General features: G+C 36.1%; 1 protein-coding gene across 2 annotated transcripts in view; it reads left to right on the forward strand.

Annotated features, from left to right (window-relative positions):
• Positions 1 to 4,419: 4,419 nt before the first annotated feature.
• The window catches only part of LOC128222543 (uncharacterized), a 77,959-nt gene continuing 65,945 nt past the window's right edge, over positions 4,420 to 16,433 (forward strand). The window contains exons 1-8 of one of the 2 annotated variants that reach the window (XM_052931593.1): positions 4,420 to 4,488; positions 4,618 to 4,692; positions 4,990 to 5,112; positions 5,769 to 5,888; positions 6,189 to 6,302; positions 12,335 to 12,436; positions 13,890 to 14,009; positions 15,200 to 15,313. In XM_052931593.1, the coding sequence (XP_052787553.1) occupies positions 4,452 to 4,488; positions 4,618 to 4,692; positions 4,990 to 5,112; positions 5,769 to 5,888; positions 6,189 to 6,302; positions 12,335 to 12,436; positions 13,890 to 14,009; positions 15,200 to 15,313 (805 nt within the window). In that variant the 5' untranslated portion in view covers positions 4,420 to 4,451. The remainder of the gene's footprint in view (positions 4,489 to 4,617; positions 4,693 to 4,989; positions 5,113 to 5,768; positions 5,889 to 6,188; positions 6,303 to 12,334; positions 12,437 to 13,889; positions 14,010 to 15,199; positions 15,314 to 16,433) is intronic. The other variant, XM_052931594.1, reaches the window with a different exon arrangement.

Here is a 16,433-nt window from a genome sequence, read left to right on the forward strand (position 1 = left end):
ATGTTCAGGTCGGAGAGGAACTCACAACCCCTCACCACATTTAAACCAGAAATGCTGTTGCTTTTTGAAGGGTATGAAGTATTGAGTTGTAACAGCTGATTGTTTTAAACTGACCCACGAGTTTAGAAAGGGCCCTTGTATAGCTTGTATAAACAACAATGGTGAAATGATTCAGCCGGAGATTATTGGATTTTTTTCTCGTGGTCAAAAGCATTTTGCATAGCAATATATTGAGCGCTTCTATAGTTGTGGCTCTTAATACTTATAAGTATCAGTCTGCACTTCCACTTGGTTTTTGCTGGATTCAATGTTAGCAGAAGCGTGAGTTACGACACTCGCGCGCTCTTAAGTTTTGGAATGTTAAATTCTAAAGAAAACATGGCTGTAAACATAGCATGTAGATTTACTAAGGCACTTGCTTATTTTATAATTGCTTTTATAAACCACCATTATATATATATATATATATATATATATATATATATATATATATATATATATATATATATATATATATATATATATATATATATATATACATATATATATATACATACATACATACATAATATAATACACACATATACAAGTATTAATACTTATAGAAGTGTAATACATTATATATCACAAAGTGCAATACATTTTCTAGTGCAATAATAATTACTATTTAGACAATATAAATCACATTATAAACATGTATGTTGTAAAAAACAACATCTCTTTGTTGTGTTTGAGTAAGTTATATCTATCAAATAGCATAACAAAATGCATATAAGACAAATAACGTCGTAAAGCAAAATCTAAGTCCATTAAACTATGTCAAATGTGATCGCATTTAGGAAAGTTATAAACGAGTATCACAATCTTTTACTCCAGATTTTTTTGACTCATCGTTTAACACTTCTGCGGGAGTCGGCGGTGACCTTTCCGATACAATGGACGTTTTCCCTTTGTTTGGCGTGTCGTTAATATCCGTTCCATTAACTACGAAAGCGTCGATCGGCTTTTGACCTTTAATCGCATTTTTCTGCTTTTTCTTCTTTCCCCGTGGACTTGACGCTTCACTGTGTTCAACTTGTTGGATACTGTCCTGAATCTGAGTGACTTCTATGTCTGGTTGAGGGGTGCTCGAAGGGTTACTTTCTAATTCGCATTCGCCCTTATTGTGACCAATTTGATGACAATCAAGGCATCGCCAGTTATTTTCACAGTCAATCATTTTGTGCCCAGTTTCTAGACATTTTCTGCATTTAAGTTCTCAGAATTTGCCCGGGGTGAAATACACGACCCGTAAAATGTCCAAAAGCCATAAACTTCGGCAGGGTTGCTGAGAGTGAGCTGGATTTCACAATGCTCGACCTATCACCATTCTCACAATTCGTTAGTTAACCATTGACGCGAAGTTTCTCCCGAATGATAGTGATAACATCTATATTCTCTGCAACTAGAGATCTTAGAATAACACTATCGTCAACGGAAAGTGGTATATCTTTTACGCTTATTCTAACTGTCTGCTCACCATCTAAGCGATTGGGATTGGTATTTAGCAACTTTATCATTTCCCCCCTTAATGTTACCTCTTCAGTTAGCAATGAAACTTTATCGTCGATATTTTCGACGTATATTCACCACATACCTCGAACTCTCTGTAGCCCTGTAATGTGGGTGCAGACAATTACATCAGCCAGTGCTTCATATAACTCCTCATGTTTTAGCCATTCTTGTTTTGTAGGCATTCTTTCACCAAACAAACTTGTTTCTCGTATGAAAACAATGGGAGGTCCGCCATATTGTTTACTAATGTCATTCACTATATTATCCATTTTCACTGATATAACACTTTTTTGCAACTATTTCTGTCCAGAAAACTATCCACACACTGAGCAAGGAATACTCTGTTTTAATATCCACTATATTGAATTTAAGAACTATTTGATACGTTTAAATCAGGTATTTTTCATATACCATAAACACTCACTACCTTGGTTCGCGGTCGCTTATCACGCATACAATAACTTATACTCGCGGTTAAAGGGGAAGGGAATAAACATCCACCTTATTCCTACACCCATATGTAATTATTGGGGTATGAAGGCAGTCGGGCAGGTTAAAAATTGGAGTCTGACCTAGCCAGCTGCGTTTATTTATTTACACGAATAGTTCATTATAGTTCATGTATTACCTAATTAAATGTTGAAACAATGCTTAATTTCATTTAAGAAAACATTTTTATCATTAAATATCACCCTTTCTGTAAAAAAACCCATCCGACCGTAACTGGAAACATTTTGTCATATGATGTCATAATTATGCGAGAAACTACAACTTCATAGTTGATATTTAACATACAATTAAAACTCTTGTAACAACAATATTATAGCAAACAATAAATTAACACTTTTAAATATGTTGATTGAAATTGTTCATCTCCTGTTCCATGCAGAAATCGAACATGTCTTTTTCGGTGGCCAATGAAAACGGCAACATTCCTTCGTCGTTTGGCAGATATGAACAAGTAGAGTGCCTGTTACTCAACGGGCCGATGCACAGTTTTTCATGCTGCTGTCCTGTTGCAGATGTGGTATTTGCTAGCGACATCTTCTTGAGCAAGCAGTGGATGCTTGTTGAGGTGGTCGCAAGGTGAGGTGTGCCGCGGTTCTTACATCCAGTCTTCGATAGCGTCGGTACTTGAAGAAAACAGTGATTGTTTCACTTCACCATATGTATTTCCCGCTATACTGATGAAGTCGTTACGGTCGACGTTAGTCACTATCGGTGTAATCTCTTGTGTGGGGCCACTGGTCGTATGATCATATAAATGGTTACTGTTTTTGTCATAGTCTTTCACGATAGAGTATGAACAAGCTTGCGTTGCGGTCGGAGATTGGCTTAACTTAACTTGTCGCTGGATAACCGTGGAAATACCTGAACCGAGACCTTTTACTTGTTTTCTAAGGTGGGAATCAATAGTGGCTTCTGATAGTCCAGCTAATATGCTAATTATAGCTCCATTCATTACTTTAAAAGGGAAATTCTAGAGCATTGTTATTATTAAAATAAACACTACACGCAGTATATTAAAATGCCTATAAATATTACTACTGATTTCTTTATACACTGCAGAGATGGTCATGACACATGTTTCAGACGTATGAACAAACAGTTATCTCGCTTCGGACATGCATTTCTGGTATATTTTTTCCGTGCAAATTAATATCGTGTTCTGTCCCTTTTTCTTAATAAAGAAGTGTAGTTGGCGTCGGGTGCTTTGACTTTTCAAGTATTGATTTTCTTTTATTTAAGGTTATTACTACATGTTCTTGTTTAAAAGTTAGCGTAATGATTGTACTAGATTTTGTTTTCAATTTTCGACAGAGCATTTCAACATGCTTATCAAACAAAGTCTGACTGTAACAAACAATGACATTTAAAAACTTATTACCAGAGGAGCATTAGTGCAGAATGTAATACTTTGCTGTTGTTTACATAAGGACAACTATGTACCAAGACTTTTTCAAGGCAGGCTGGATAGGGCGTTTTACTTATCCACATAATATGTTTTATTATTGCTGTTTGAACACAAGCTGAGGTCGAGACTTATTAAAGTCGAACAGGGTTTGCCGACACGGGAACTTCACAGTGCTCTAATTTTCAGGCGCGTTAGGACTCATGTGTATATAAATGTAAATATAGCTTCAACTTGAACGAAGATTCAATGCCCTCGGGCATTGTTCTTCCATTGTTCTTCCCACTTGGGCAAGTATCAACTAAAATCCATTCAACCATGTATTAATCTATGAGTAATAACATTGTCAAGTTTTAATGATATTTACTGCCTGGAAAATCCTCAGTGAAATGAGACTCATTCTTTGACGTCTTTGTTTATACAAGCGAAAGGAATCTTCTTCCTTAACAAATGGAATTTCAACACATGGATGTTAAACCTTTAAAAACGTATCGTTTCTTAAAGCAATCTTGTTAAGAAATGATTGTTTACGGTTTATTTAGGATATTAATATGGTTAAATGAATTTACGGGAAAAGTTTTAAGCAAGTCTGACACGATATAAGATATATTTGATCTTATATTTGTTCCCGTTTAAATGTATTTTATCCTGTAGCTATGTATACATATACTTCAACGGTTCGTGTAGTGAACATAAAATTCAATGTATTTTGGAGTGAACTTGGACTTCAACAGTGTTTTGTGTACATGTCCTTCAAAGAGTTTCGATGAGTATGTCATGTTTTGCAATGTTTTGTACATTGTGTATCTTTCGTTCAGTTGTTTGTTGGGCGTTAGCCGTATGCCTTTAATAACGTCTTTATTTACAATCTCTACACGCTACTGGGCTTGTCACTGTTGTATAGTTCGTTCATATTTCATACATTGAAATATAATTTTATATTTCAGGTTTGGAAGAACAGTCAGTCACGATCAGAAATGGTAGAATGACGTCTGAGAAAAGAGCGACGGTACAGTTAAATGGTAACTGCTTATGGCACATTTCTATTATTTAAAAGCACAACGCTCAGAGCAGCCCCATTTATAGTGTTACCCTTTGTTTACTTAAATTAGTTTGAATCCTGTCGAAATGTTTTCATTCCCAATTTACAGATACCGGAGTTGACAGTTCCGAAGAAGTAGGAATCAAAGCGACCTTTCCAGAGGTTGCAGCGGGATGCAGCCATGGTTTGTTAATTCGATTGGAATGTTTTAAGCGTATTATCAATATATACTAAGTAATTTAACAATAATATCCAGTGACAATTAAGTAGCCAAAACTCTATATATAAAGTTGTTTAGTGACAATATGAACACACGTCGAATAAAAATTAACAAGTACAAGTACTTACATAAGAACATACAGATAACTTACATACGATCGGAATAGAATAAATACGAAAATCAATTTGCGTGGCATGCTACATAAGAACAGTATAACACACGATCGATCCTTGAGTGAATAAAGGAATGTTTACTCTTTAGCTATTACACCTTCGGACACCATTGAAAAAATACTCCTCAATACTTCCCGGTGTCCTCCACTGAATGCTGTTGATAGCGAAGAAGAAGACGGATACCGGGCGAACGACAGAAAATGCGGCCAAGGTTTGTCTGCTTATATGAAATAGATATGTTCTGAAGTTCAATTTATGAGCGCATTTATTCCTCCATTTGACATGTTAAACAATAACCTTATTACCCAGTTTGATTTTATGACTTAATTGTCTAGTTTAATAGGCGAATCATTTTTTGGTGATGCATGTACTGGGAAAAAATATGTTTCTACGATAACAACAATGTTGCTTGTTCAACAAAAATAGCCATCAAAGAAGGCAGGTTTCAAAGAAGGGTGACCTAGCGTTTTCTCCTAGGATAGTGTATTTATAAACGCCGTTGTCCAAGCCTCCTAAACGGTGGAACATTATTTTAATGCTGGCGCAACAAATGTGCCAGTGAATTGACTGTAGCATATATCAATACTCATTCATATAAGAAAGACACTTTGACAACACTCTTGGCCATTTCTTTTTTATACTTAAGTAAAATACGAGTAATAACTTGAATAATTCGAGAATTAAAGGGCATAACGAAAAATACCTTAGAATACTCGCCATCACTAGACCGAATTTGTACTCCCTTCTACATTGAACACATAGTTTTGCTGCCATGATGCTTTAAATAAAAGTCATGACAAGATTCCGTTAAGACCCGTTTAATAGGTTCGATCTTGTCTTCATTGTACTTCTTTTATATGCATCCAGCTACATTATCTACACATATCGACGATGGTAGTAGTTGCGAGGATAACAGTAACACAGAATCAACAACTGTTGAGAGATCACAAGATCAACTCCAAGAACTCGATGATACTTGGGGCCAAGGTTTGATTCTTGTATACAGTAGAGTTTTTTTTAATAATGAGCAGACAATAATGAGTGTTATATAATAAACTATTGTTATACCCATTTCCCAAACGAAATATTTTGATTTGCGTATACCTTGACGGCAGAACAACATAGCAAGCGATAAGAATCAGGGATAAATACCGTAACAAAAATGTCACTGTGAACTAACACGTAAATAACGTAAATGACTAAATTAGACTAAAATAACTGTGCAAAAATTAAAAATGTGACGAGCGCCATAACACACATACATGATTAGATTGATTTTATCTACAGGCGTCATTGATACAAGTAACAACGATGATGTCAATAAAGCAGAAACAAAAGATGAAGGTGCTGGTATAACCGAAAATGAGCTATTCCGAGAAAGCGATTATTTAAACAACCAAGGTTTGTCTGTTTAAATGTAGGCACTGTATTTTACGTTACATTAAACGTATATATGCGCGTAATAAATTACATATGTCCTGGTGATTGATTTGTGTTGTACATATCAAAATTTTGAAGGAGGAAATGTCGCAATATAATCATTTAAATTAAACAACACAAATCAAAGAATAAAACCTTTTAAAAGATGTATACGTTTGTAATTAAAATGGCTGCATCTATGGTAAGACACGGTACTAAATTTAGTTATTGGATTTGCTAGAGTGACGTAAAAGAAGTATCCACTTCAATATAAGACGCATCATTTTCTGGGTTGGCATAGTGGGGAATGAACCTACAACCACTTTCGTGAGAGGATGACATTTGTATCAATGGACCACACTTGTTTAATTGTTGTTTTTTTTCTTTTTGAGGTCTCGAGGACCCCTTTTATTTGCCCCGTAATAGGGACCATGGGGTCGGGGCCATCCCCATGGGCCCATACAACATTCAAAAACAGTAATATTCAAAGTACATGCAGTTATCAAGTTACAGTTTTAACAAAAATGTTTAGATATTTAAAATAGCAGTACTATATATTGCATATGTTTAATAAATCTGAGTTTGAAATGTTTTTACCCTCGAAAGCAAAAGTGGTAAAAGCATAGCAGCAGATACAATGCACTTCAAAAGTGCCTTTTTAATGATTGAGATCAATATAAAAATGTACATTGTACTCGTATGATTTTGTTTTTCTTATCCGAAATAAGATATTATTTTACTCTCGAAAGCAAAATGAGTAAAATAAGGCAACGGATGTTTATCAACAAATTATAAATAAGTAACAGCTAAAGCTTAATAGTAAAGCTGGTAAACACTTATACAAGTTTACACATGACAACAGTCCTTAATGTGTCTGAAGTGTCATACATTCTGAAAAAAAGAGCCAAAATGCGACATCAAATAATAAAGTACACTTTTACTAATTCTACTGACCGGTTATTGTCAGACCATTTTAATTGGTATATAGTAGATATTTTAATGTCCAGTAACATCAGCTTAATATCTGTGTATTTCTGTTCATAGTTTATGCAGTTTCTACTTTTCCACATACGCCACTTTGTTTCTAACAGTATAGTGTTTATTATTTTGCATTTTGTTGGAAAAAAAGAGTCCAAGCAAGGCTGTTGTTAGTTGGTTTGTTATTTCTATTTGTTATGTGTTTAAGGCTATATTTTCGACAATCGGAATTATTTCCTACCAAAAGTTTTGCGCGTGCTAACATTTCCAGAAAGGATGAGTTAAATTTTCTTGTTTACTGTTGCAGATTTTACATAATCCGTCTGAATAATTCATTTTGCTAAGTTTTTGCTGCGTGAAAATCGTTTGGTGTAATATTTTGAATTGCAACTGTTTTGCTTTTAATGACGCTTTTGATTTGTATAGACAACTCCAAATTTGGGTCCCCGGAAGGGAAGTATTTAAAATATAATCCCATTTTCGTTCACTTCCTAACTTTGAAGTTTTGCTATTAAACAGTTGGTGGATGTCTTTTAATTTTAAATCGTAGTAGTCTATATCTTTGCCTGTTTTTCGGCGAAGTTGGATGTTGTCAGCTATTTTTATTTTTATGTTTGTAGTATGTTTAGCTTTATCGGCTTTTCCAGAAATTGTTCCTGTTCAGTACTCCAGACATATTCGAGATTTATTAATTTACTCTTTGTGAAGGATGAGAAAAATAACGGATTATTGCGAAAGGTTATTACATGATTTCCGAACAGCCGTGTATTCATGTTTGAGTCATTATTTGTCAATAGGGGGACAAAACCACACCAGTCACTAATAGCCTTTATATAGAAGGGATTATTCCCGAGTGACAATCTCATGTTTTTAATGACGAGCATTTACATAAAAAATAGTTTTCTTCGTATCTGTCATCTTCTGATTGCAGATAAAATTTGCCTATTGTGTTCCAGTTTTGTGGTTCAGATTGAATTAATCTGTAAATAGATTTAACATTTAATGCCTTGCAAATTACGGTTATACTTGGCATGTTCAAGCCGCCTTGATCGCGTTGTAGTTGACAAGTAGTTTTGTTTATTAACGGTTGTTTCTTTTGCCATATAAAATCCGAAATAATTGTATCGATCATTTGCGAGTACTTGTCCGGTATACCGTTTATTTCGATTTCATAAAGAAGCTGAGATATAACAAACGTTTTTACTATCAATACTTTCCCTTGCAGCGTTAAGTTGCGTGATTTCCAAATGTTAATACAATATTTTATTTTAGCGATGAAAGAATCATAAATAAGATCGTGGTTAATGTTATATCCATGGTGAATTCCATGGGATTTAACGTTGTTTTTTGTCCACGATATGTCCTTAAACTTCGGTGAGTTTTTTTTTAATCTACCTATAAGCAGACCGGTTGTTTTCGATTTATTTAGTTTAGATCCGGATGCCTTTTCATAGTCCGATAAATTGTGAAATATTTGCGGAAGAGATTTTTCATTTCTGCAAAAAAGTTGAGTATCATCTACAAATTGGCTGATTCGCGCTTCTCTGTTATCAGTATTGCGGGAGGGAAGTTTTATACCTTCAATATTGTTATCCTGGCGGATCGCAGTTGCCATGGCTTCCGCTTGGAGGATATAGATCAGGGGGGGGGACGATCGGGCACCCCTGCTTAATAGAACGAGACAGACTGAAAAACTCGGAAATGAAACCGTTGGTTTTAATTGCAGCTTTGGAGCCGTATAGCATCATTCTGATGTATGACCTAAAATTTTCGCCAAAATTGAATTTTTCCAGGCATTTTTCCACCCATAACCACTCAACCCGGTCGAAGGCTTTGGTTTGATCGAGAAAGATTATAATGCCTTCTTCATTAGATTCATCGACGTATTTTATTACATCTTGTTTAAATCTGTTCGCCTCACTAATATACATGCCTTTTACATAACCTTTCTGATCGGTGTGAATAAGTTTTGGAAACATCGGCTTAAGGCGCTCTGAAAGACATTTTGAAATTATTTTATAGTCAACGTTAAGCAATGTTATCGGCCGCCAATTTTAAGCAAGTCTCTATCGCCGTTTTTATAAATTAATGATATAATACCTTTATATTGAGAGTCAGTAAGTTTTTTATTATCACATATTTCATTAACTACCATCAGGAAATCTTCTCTTATAATATCCCAGAAAAATTGGTACCATTCGGCAGTGATTCCATCCTCCCCGGGGGATTTCCCACGTTTAAAAGTTTTAATAACGTTGTCAATGTAGGTCAATATTTTTTTTAATTAATATTGCGACACCTCTTGATTGGCTAGTGCCATTATTCCAAATAATATTTCCCTCCCATGATTTAGCTTCGGATTCATTCCCACAGTGCGTTTCTTGCAAATTTACAATATCATAAGACTTCTGCTTGAGATAGTGAAATATTTTCTCACGCTTGATTTTATTCCGTATTCCGTTAACATTCAATGAGCCTATGCGATAAGCCATTTAGTAATATAAGGTTATATCAAAGTTAATATATACTATCTAATTTGCCTTGCTTGGTGAGACTATCATTAGACGGGGACGGATGAGAGTCTTGACTTCTTAGCCTCTTTGGTCTGGGGGTGGCGAGATCAAGCTCGTCCGACATATCATCTACCAGAAAAGCGGCTAAGTTGTCGTAAAGACGCTCAGCGCCGACATTATTTACATGAATGCAAGAATACCGCATTGTTTGCAAATTTTGCGTTTTCATTGAAAATTTTGATCGGAGAACTTTTTCCAAGTCTCGGTATGATGCTAGAAAACCCTACACTAGCCTTAGGCCACCTGCCTTTAACAGACACGAGTGCATCAATGGCATTTTTAACAACTGTATCTCGTTTATCATGTTTCAGGTCATTGGTACCTAAGTGAACAGCCACTGAGTACATATTGCTTGGTGCTTGACTACTGTTCAATATACCTTAGATCTCATCTAGTTTCGATACCGATTTTCAAGTTCAAAACATTGCCGTCTTTTATGTGAAGTTGGCACGTGTTTGAGTCACCAATCACTAGTTTTGGTAGAGTCAGGAGATCTGTGTAAGAGCACTGACTTCCAGTTTCGCCAGGCTCCGCCCTCTGACTGTTTTCTGGTAGACTGTTTTCTGGTAATATGTTCTGGTTGCATGTGGAGGGGCGTTCCCATCCCCGATTGCGCGGTTGATGGAGCCTGTGTGACCCGCTGACGCGAACACTTCCGGTGTTTTCGTGAAGAGGTTGTCTGCAGCTGTGGGTGTTGTGGGGCCGGTGTTGTCCGTAGATCCACAATCTGGTAGGGGGTTACCATCCCCGCCGGCGTTGGAGTTTGGCTTCTTTGATGTGTAAGAACCATCCTCCGATGAAGAGTCTGAATTCTCCGAAATTAAAGAGTCTCGACCCTCAATAATGTCTTCCATATAGTTCCCATATAGTTCCCTTGGGCACTTCATCTGGACATGACCTTCCTCGCCACAGAAACGACAGAGTACATCTCGAGGACATTCACGTCGCTGATGGTTTCCATGGCAATTCCAGCAACTAATATTTTGTGTGTCCGGTTTTTCTGGAATGTTGTTACACCGAAAATACGGGTGAGATGTGTCTCCGCAGTGGCGACACGGGGTTCTGTTGTTATCCGCGAATATTCGGATGGTGAACTGACCTATGTAGTCCTTTAACGGTAACACAGGGACACAGTTAATGATATTTAAGTACCTGCTACCGTTGTCGATGTTTGTCCATTTGATCTTTCCTCGGGCAACACTACCCGACACAATATCTCCATATTTGGACATGTGAGCGGTGATCATCGAATCCGGCATTTCGTACGGTGAATCTTTCACCGTTACGCTGGTAATCAGGTTTTCAACATCATGTATAGATATTAACCTATTTTTAATGTTAGTCGTCCCCAAAATTAACTTGTTTTTTACTTCAGTAGAAGTCAGTGTAATAATGCACTCTTTTTGCTTTATTTGGATTGATTTTATTTCGTGTCTGTTTAAATTTTTTCTAAACCTGCCAACACGTCGTTACGACTGATTCCTCTTAGATTATTTGTCGAAAATTTGACGGACAATGGTCTTGTAAGTAAATCCGCCATTTTGGCCGCCTACCTGGGCGCGGCTTTGGCGAAGAGAAAACTATAAATCCGCTATCTACACACAGTTCACATAACGTGAAGCCCACTCAGGTAATCCAATTGCACTTTGAGTTGATTTTCGATAAAGATAATAATCCAGATTATTGTAAATCCAACTTTTTTCTATATTTTCGCAGAGCGAGAAAAAAACTGAACCGCCATAACCACGCATGCGCACTCCCGGTTGTTTAATTGTTTTGAACACGCCAGTCCGGTTGGTCAATAGAGCAAAACTAGTCATATTGATTCGAGAGGTCTGATGTTTTATGTCCGTTGGCTTTGTGGGGATTTTAGTCATGCCCAGCAGATTAATCCTATTTTATATGTTTCATTTTTACCATGAGCTTATGTGAGAAATATATTTTTCTACTCAATTGATCAATATTTTTTTGATAAGTATCCACTTTTATAAATAGTCATATTACCGAATGGAAATTTACCATAGCGGCAAACGTACCATTGCGTTTATATCAACGATAATACATCAACTGAAGCGGTAAATTTGCGCATTTAAATGGAAATATGCAAAGCAGGAGGCATTTGGCAGATCTTGCTTGGTTTGTTCCTGAAATTTTAGTTGTATGTTCGTGTATGTTGCTGAGTAGACGGCAAACTAATTCCACGGCCCTGAATAGGGTAAACATACATTAGAAAGTATCGATTTGATGACAAACAAGGGACATGATCATTAAATAATATGGCAAACTTAATTTAAATTAAAAATCGAATCGCCTATGCGACGACGGTAATGGAAATTGCAACTCCATTTACATTTGAAATGAAAATGTTGAACAATCCTGTAAGCAAACTCTTACAAACATAGAATTTTAAACAAAGCTTTCACATCAACCACGTTTTCTATAAAACTATATTTTAATCTTCAGGGGCCAGTGAAGAAAGAACTGGCGGCAGTCATACAACAGCGATATATATTTCTAGAACAGAAGAAGGTGCCTTCCAGGAACAGGATGGTGCTTGCGGCCAAGGTTTGTATGTTTATATGGAACATACGTCCAGGATATGAGTAGATCAATTAATGAGCCAACTCATTCTCAAGTAATAGACATTTAAACAATTAGACAAAATGCATATTTGAGTGATATTTTGTTAATAACAATAACAAGTAAAATCGCACATATCTGCTGCTTATGTATTAAACGATAACCAACACACACAAGTTAAAAATATGTCTTATAGAGAAGAAAATCCAAGTAAGATGTTTTATCATTTAACGACGTTTAACAATCGGATGTTAGACTGGTTTGTGTTATGCACAAAGGTTAAGTATTTAGCAATTGATTATCCTCAAACATTGTGCGCAGTCTTCTAAATTCGCGTGGCTGACTTCGTAGCTGGTCCCTTAATTTCTCATTGTATAAATGAAATATATACAATCGATTTGTATTTCAAACCTGCCAAAACTGGATAAAACTATAAAAGGCGATCAAATACGGTAAAAGAATATTATATTTATCCTCCTACTTTCACCCAATGACTTGTGAATATATTTATTGACAAATGTGTCGGCTGTACGTGAATTAAATGAATAATTACCCTTGTAATATTGTTGTACAATAAATGTGGTTCTTTTTATATTGGAACGTTTCTTTATAGTTTAGCATATCATTTATTGTTTTGAGACGGACCATAAATCTTTTTCACAACCGCAGATACCTTTGTTTGTAGTATACAAAATGATGCAAGTAATAAGCACGAAATGACTGTTGATAATTCAATACAAGAGAATGAGTTCTGGCAGAGCATTGTTGCAAGCGTCTAGGATATTCTACAAGTTATTAACTAGACATTAGCCTTGTTGAGAAACGTGTGTGTATACTTTAAACACTTGACATTTTTTGTGACGAGTTCTACCATCGCTGCCACTTAAACCCCATGTGAGCAAATACATTCCATGGCTTATTACGTTAAATATAACAAAATACCGTTTAGATGAATAAAATATACACCAAAACGACAATTGTCCATGGGATATACACATTCGCGATGTCAAATTAACTGAAGGCGCAAATATGTGCACATAGACGAAAAAACCGCTGCAGGAGGCAGAAAGAAGATCTCGTTTGGTTTGTCCCTGTAATTTATTGTTTTATTGTGTTTGTTGATAAGCAGGCAGCAAACACTAGCAACGATTACAAGGCCCCGAAATGAATAATATATATTCAAAATATTATTTTCATAAATCGAACATGACCGTTATAATGTTATAAATATGTCAAAGTTAAACTGTAATTAAATAAACACATCGCCCGTGCGGAGACGGTTAAATACACTGTTTACGTATTCTACCCTTGAAATAAATGTGTTGAAATATGTCTCAGAAAGCAAACAGTAACAAACAATATATTTCAAAAGGGCGATGCACATTTGATATTTGCCCAGATTGTATTGAAACAAATGATTATCTTAAATTTGTTTCAGATATATCATCTAAAGGGACCATCGATGCAACCACTGGCGACAGTAATACACAAGTGAAATATATTTCTAGAAGAGAAGAAGAAGATGCAATCCAGGAACAGGATGGTGCTTGCGGCAAAGGTTTGTCTCCTGTTATGTAATACAATCGGTTTGCTTTTTAAACATACCACAGGATAAAACTGTAAAACGCGATCAATTACAGCAAATGAACATTATATTTACGTATGTCATTCACCCAATTACTTGTGGATTTAATTTCCAGAAGCAAATCTTTCTTCCTCAAATTGTTTATTAGTAATGGTTTCTTCCCAGGAAAGTGATTGTACAAGCTATCAACGTTTGTTACAATCGAGACTGAAGAAATGAGTATGCACTATATTTGGTTTCGTCTTTTAAGTTCAATTAAAGAAAAGTTATTGAGAACCACTATTGAAAAAAAAACCTATATGAGGTCTAACTTATTTGATATCGGTGAACCGAGTGTTTGTAATGAACCTGCAATCGCGTACTTCATTAATAAGGAAGCAAATGTTGTTATAATTCGACCCGCTGTCAGGCTTTATATTGATGTAACGGATCAACTGGGACATTATCTGTATTTTGTTACGAAGACCCGGTTAAGGAGCTCAGGCCGATCGGACACTAGCCGAGGGAAGCACATCGGAACGTCAAACAATTCACACAACCAATCTACACATGCTTCATGTTATATATAATGACAAATGTTTGGCTTGCTAGTCCCCTTTAATGAATATTTGATTGTAATCTTGTTTGGACTCAATGAAATGTGGTTCTTAAAATATTTCAGAAGTGTGTATATATTAGTTGTAGCATAACATGTATTGTTTTCAGACGGACATTAAAACTCCTCTCATATATCACGACCGCAGATTCCTTTGTCGGTAATATATGCGATGATGCGAATAATTTACAGTTAAGGACTGCTGATAATTCCAAACAAGAGCATGAGCTCCCAGAGAACATGGTTTCAAGCAGAGGGAGGGAGGGGGTGGGGTATTCCATCAGTTGTTTAATAAATATTAATATTGTTGACCATCATGTCTGCTTAGTTGAAACACTGGTCACATGTTTGTGTAAATCTCTACCATCGTTGTCATTTAGTCCACTCTGTGAAAGTTTATTCCATGGTACAAATCGTAAAAAACTTGAAGTTATCTACCGCTGCAATAGATATATTGAGATATGCCCAAGAAAGCAAACACAAACAAACATTTAATTAAAAAGGCCATGCACACTTGATTTCTGCCCAGTACTTTCTGAAGCAAATAATAATTTTATATCTGTTTCAGCTATAACATCTACAGTGGCCAGTGATGAATGTTATAATGACAGTCATACACAAATGAAAACTATTTATAGAAGAGAAAGTACAATCCACGGTGACGACGGTGCTTGCGGCCAAGGTTTGTCTGCTTATATGTAGTATATGCTTAGTTAACGAGTTAATCAGTTCATAAGTAAACAAATTATATAAAAGTAGCTAACGCAATGTTTGTGTAGTACAAATACTGGAAATATCATAGGTGCTAACCTGGTGAGACATGTCCCTTCTAAGTAATCATAATTTGAACACTCAGACAAAGGGGGGTGTGAACGATGTACTGTAAATGTCAAGATAAAGCTCGCTAAACTTCTCATTCTTTACTACCATGTTTGTGGTATTTGGTTAACGCTAAACTTCTCATTCCCTAGTACCGAGTTTGCGGTATTTGATTAACGCTAAACTTATCATTCCCTAGTACCGAGTTTGTGGTATTTGGTTAACGCTAAACTTCTCATTCTCTAGTACCGAGGTTGTGGTATTTGGTTAACGCTAAACTTCTCATGCCTTAGTACCCAGACTGCCATATTTCGTTAACGCTAAACTTCTCATTCCTTATTACCGAGTTTGCGGTTTTTGGTTAACGATACACTTATCATTCCCTAGTACCGAGTTTGCGGTATTTGTTTAACGATATACTTATCATCCCAGAGTACCGAGTTTGAGGTATTTGGTTAACGGTAAACTCATCATTCCCTGTAAACAAATTTGCGGTATATGATTTACGGTAAACACATCATCCCCTATTACCTAGTTTGCGGTATTTGGTTAACGTGAACTCAACATGCCCTAGTTCCTAATTTGCGGTATTTGATGAACGGTAAACTCATTATTCCCTAAAACTGAGTTTGCGGTATTTAGTTAACGGTAAACTCATCATTCCCTGTAACCGAGTTTGCGGTATTTGGTTTACGGTAAACACATCATCCCCTATAACCTAGTTTGCGGTACTTGTTAAACGGTAAACTTACTATTCTTTAGTGCCGAGTTAGCGGTATTTGGATAACGCTGAAATTATCATCCCCCATTTCAGAGTTTGCGGTATTTGGTTAACGGTGAACTCATCATCCCCTAGTACAGTACCGAGTTTGCCGTATTTGGTTAACGGTAAACTCATCATTCCCTGTTACCAAGTTAGCGGTATTTGGTTAACGCTGAAATATCATCCCCCATTTCAGAGTTTGCGGTATTTGGTTAACGGT

Source organism: Mya arenaria, chromosome 16, assembly GCF_026914265.1.
Source record: "Mya arenaria isolate MELC-2E11 chromosome 16, ASM2691426v1".
NCBI lineage: Eukaryota > Metazoa > Mollusca > Bivalvia > Myida > Myidae > Mya > Mya arenaria.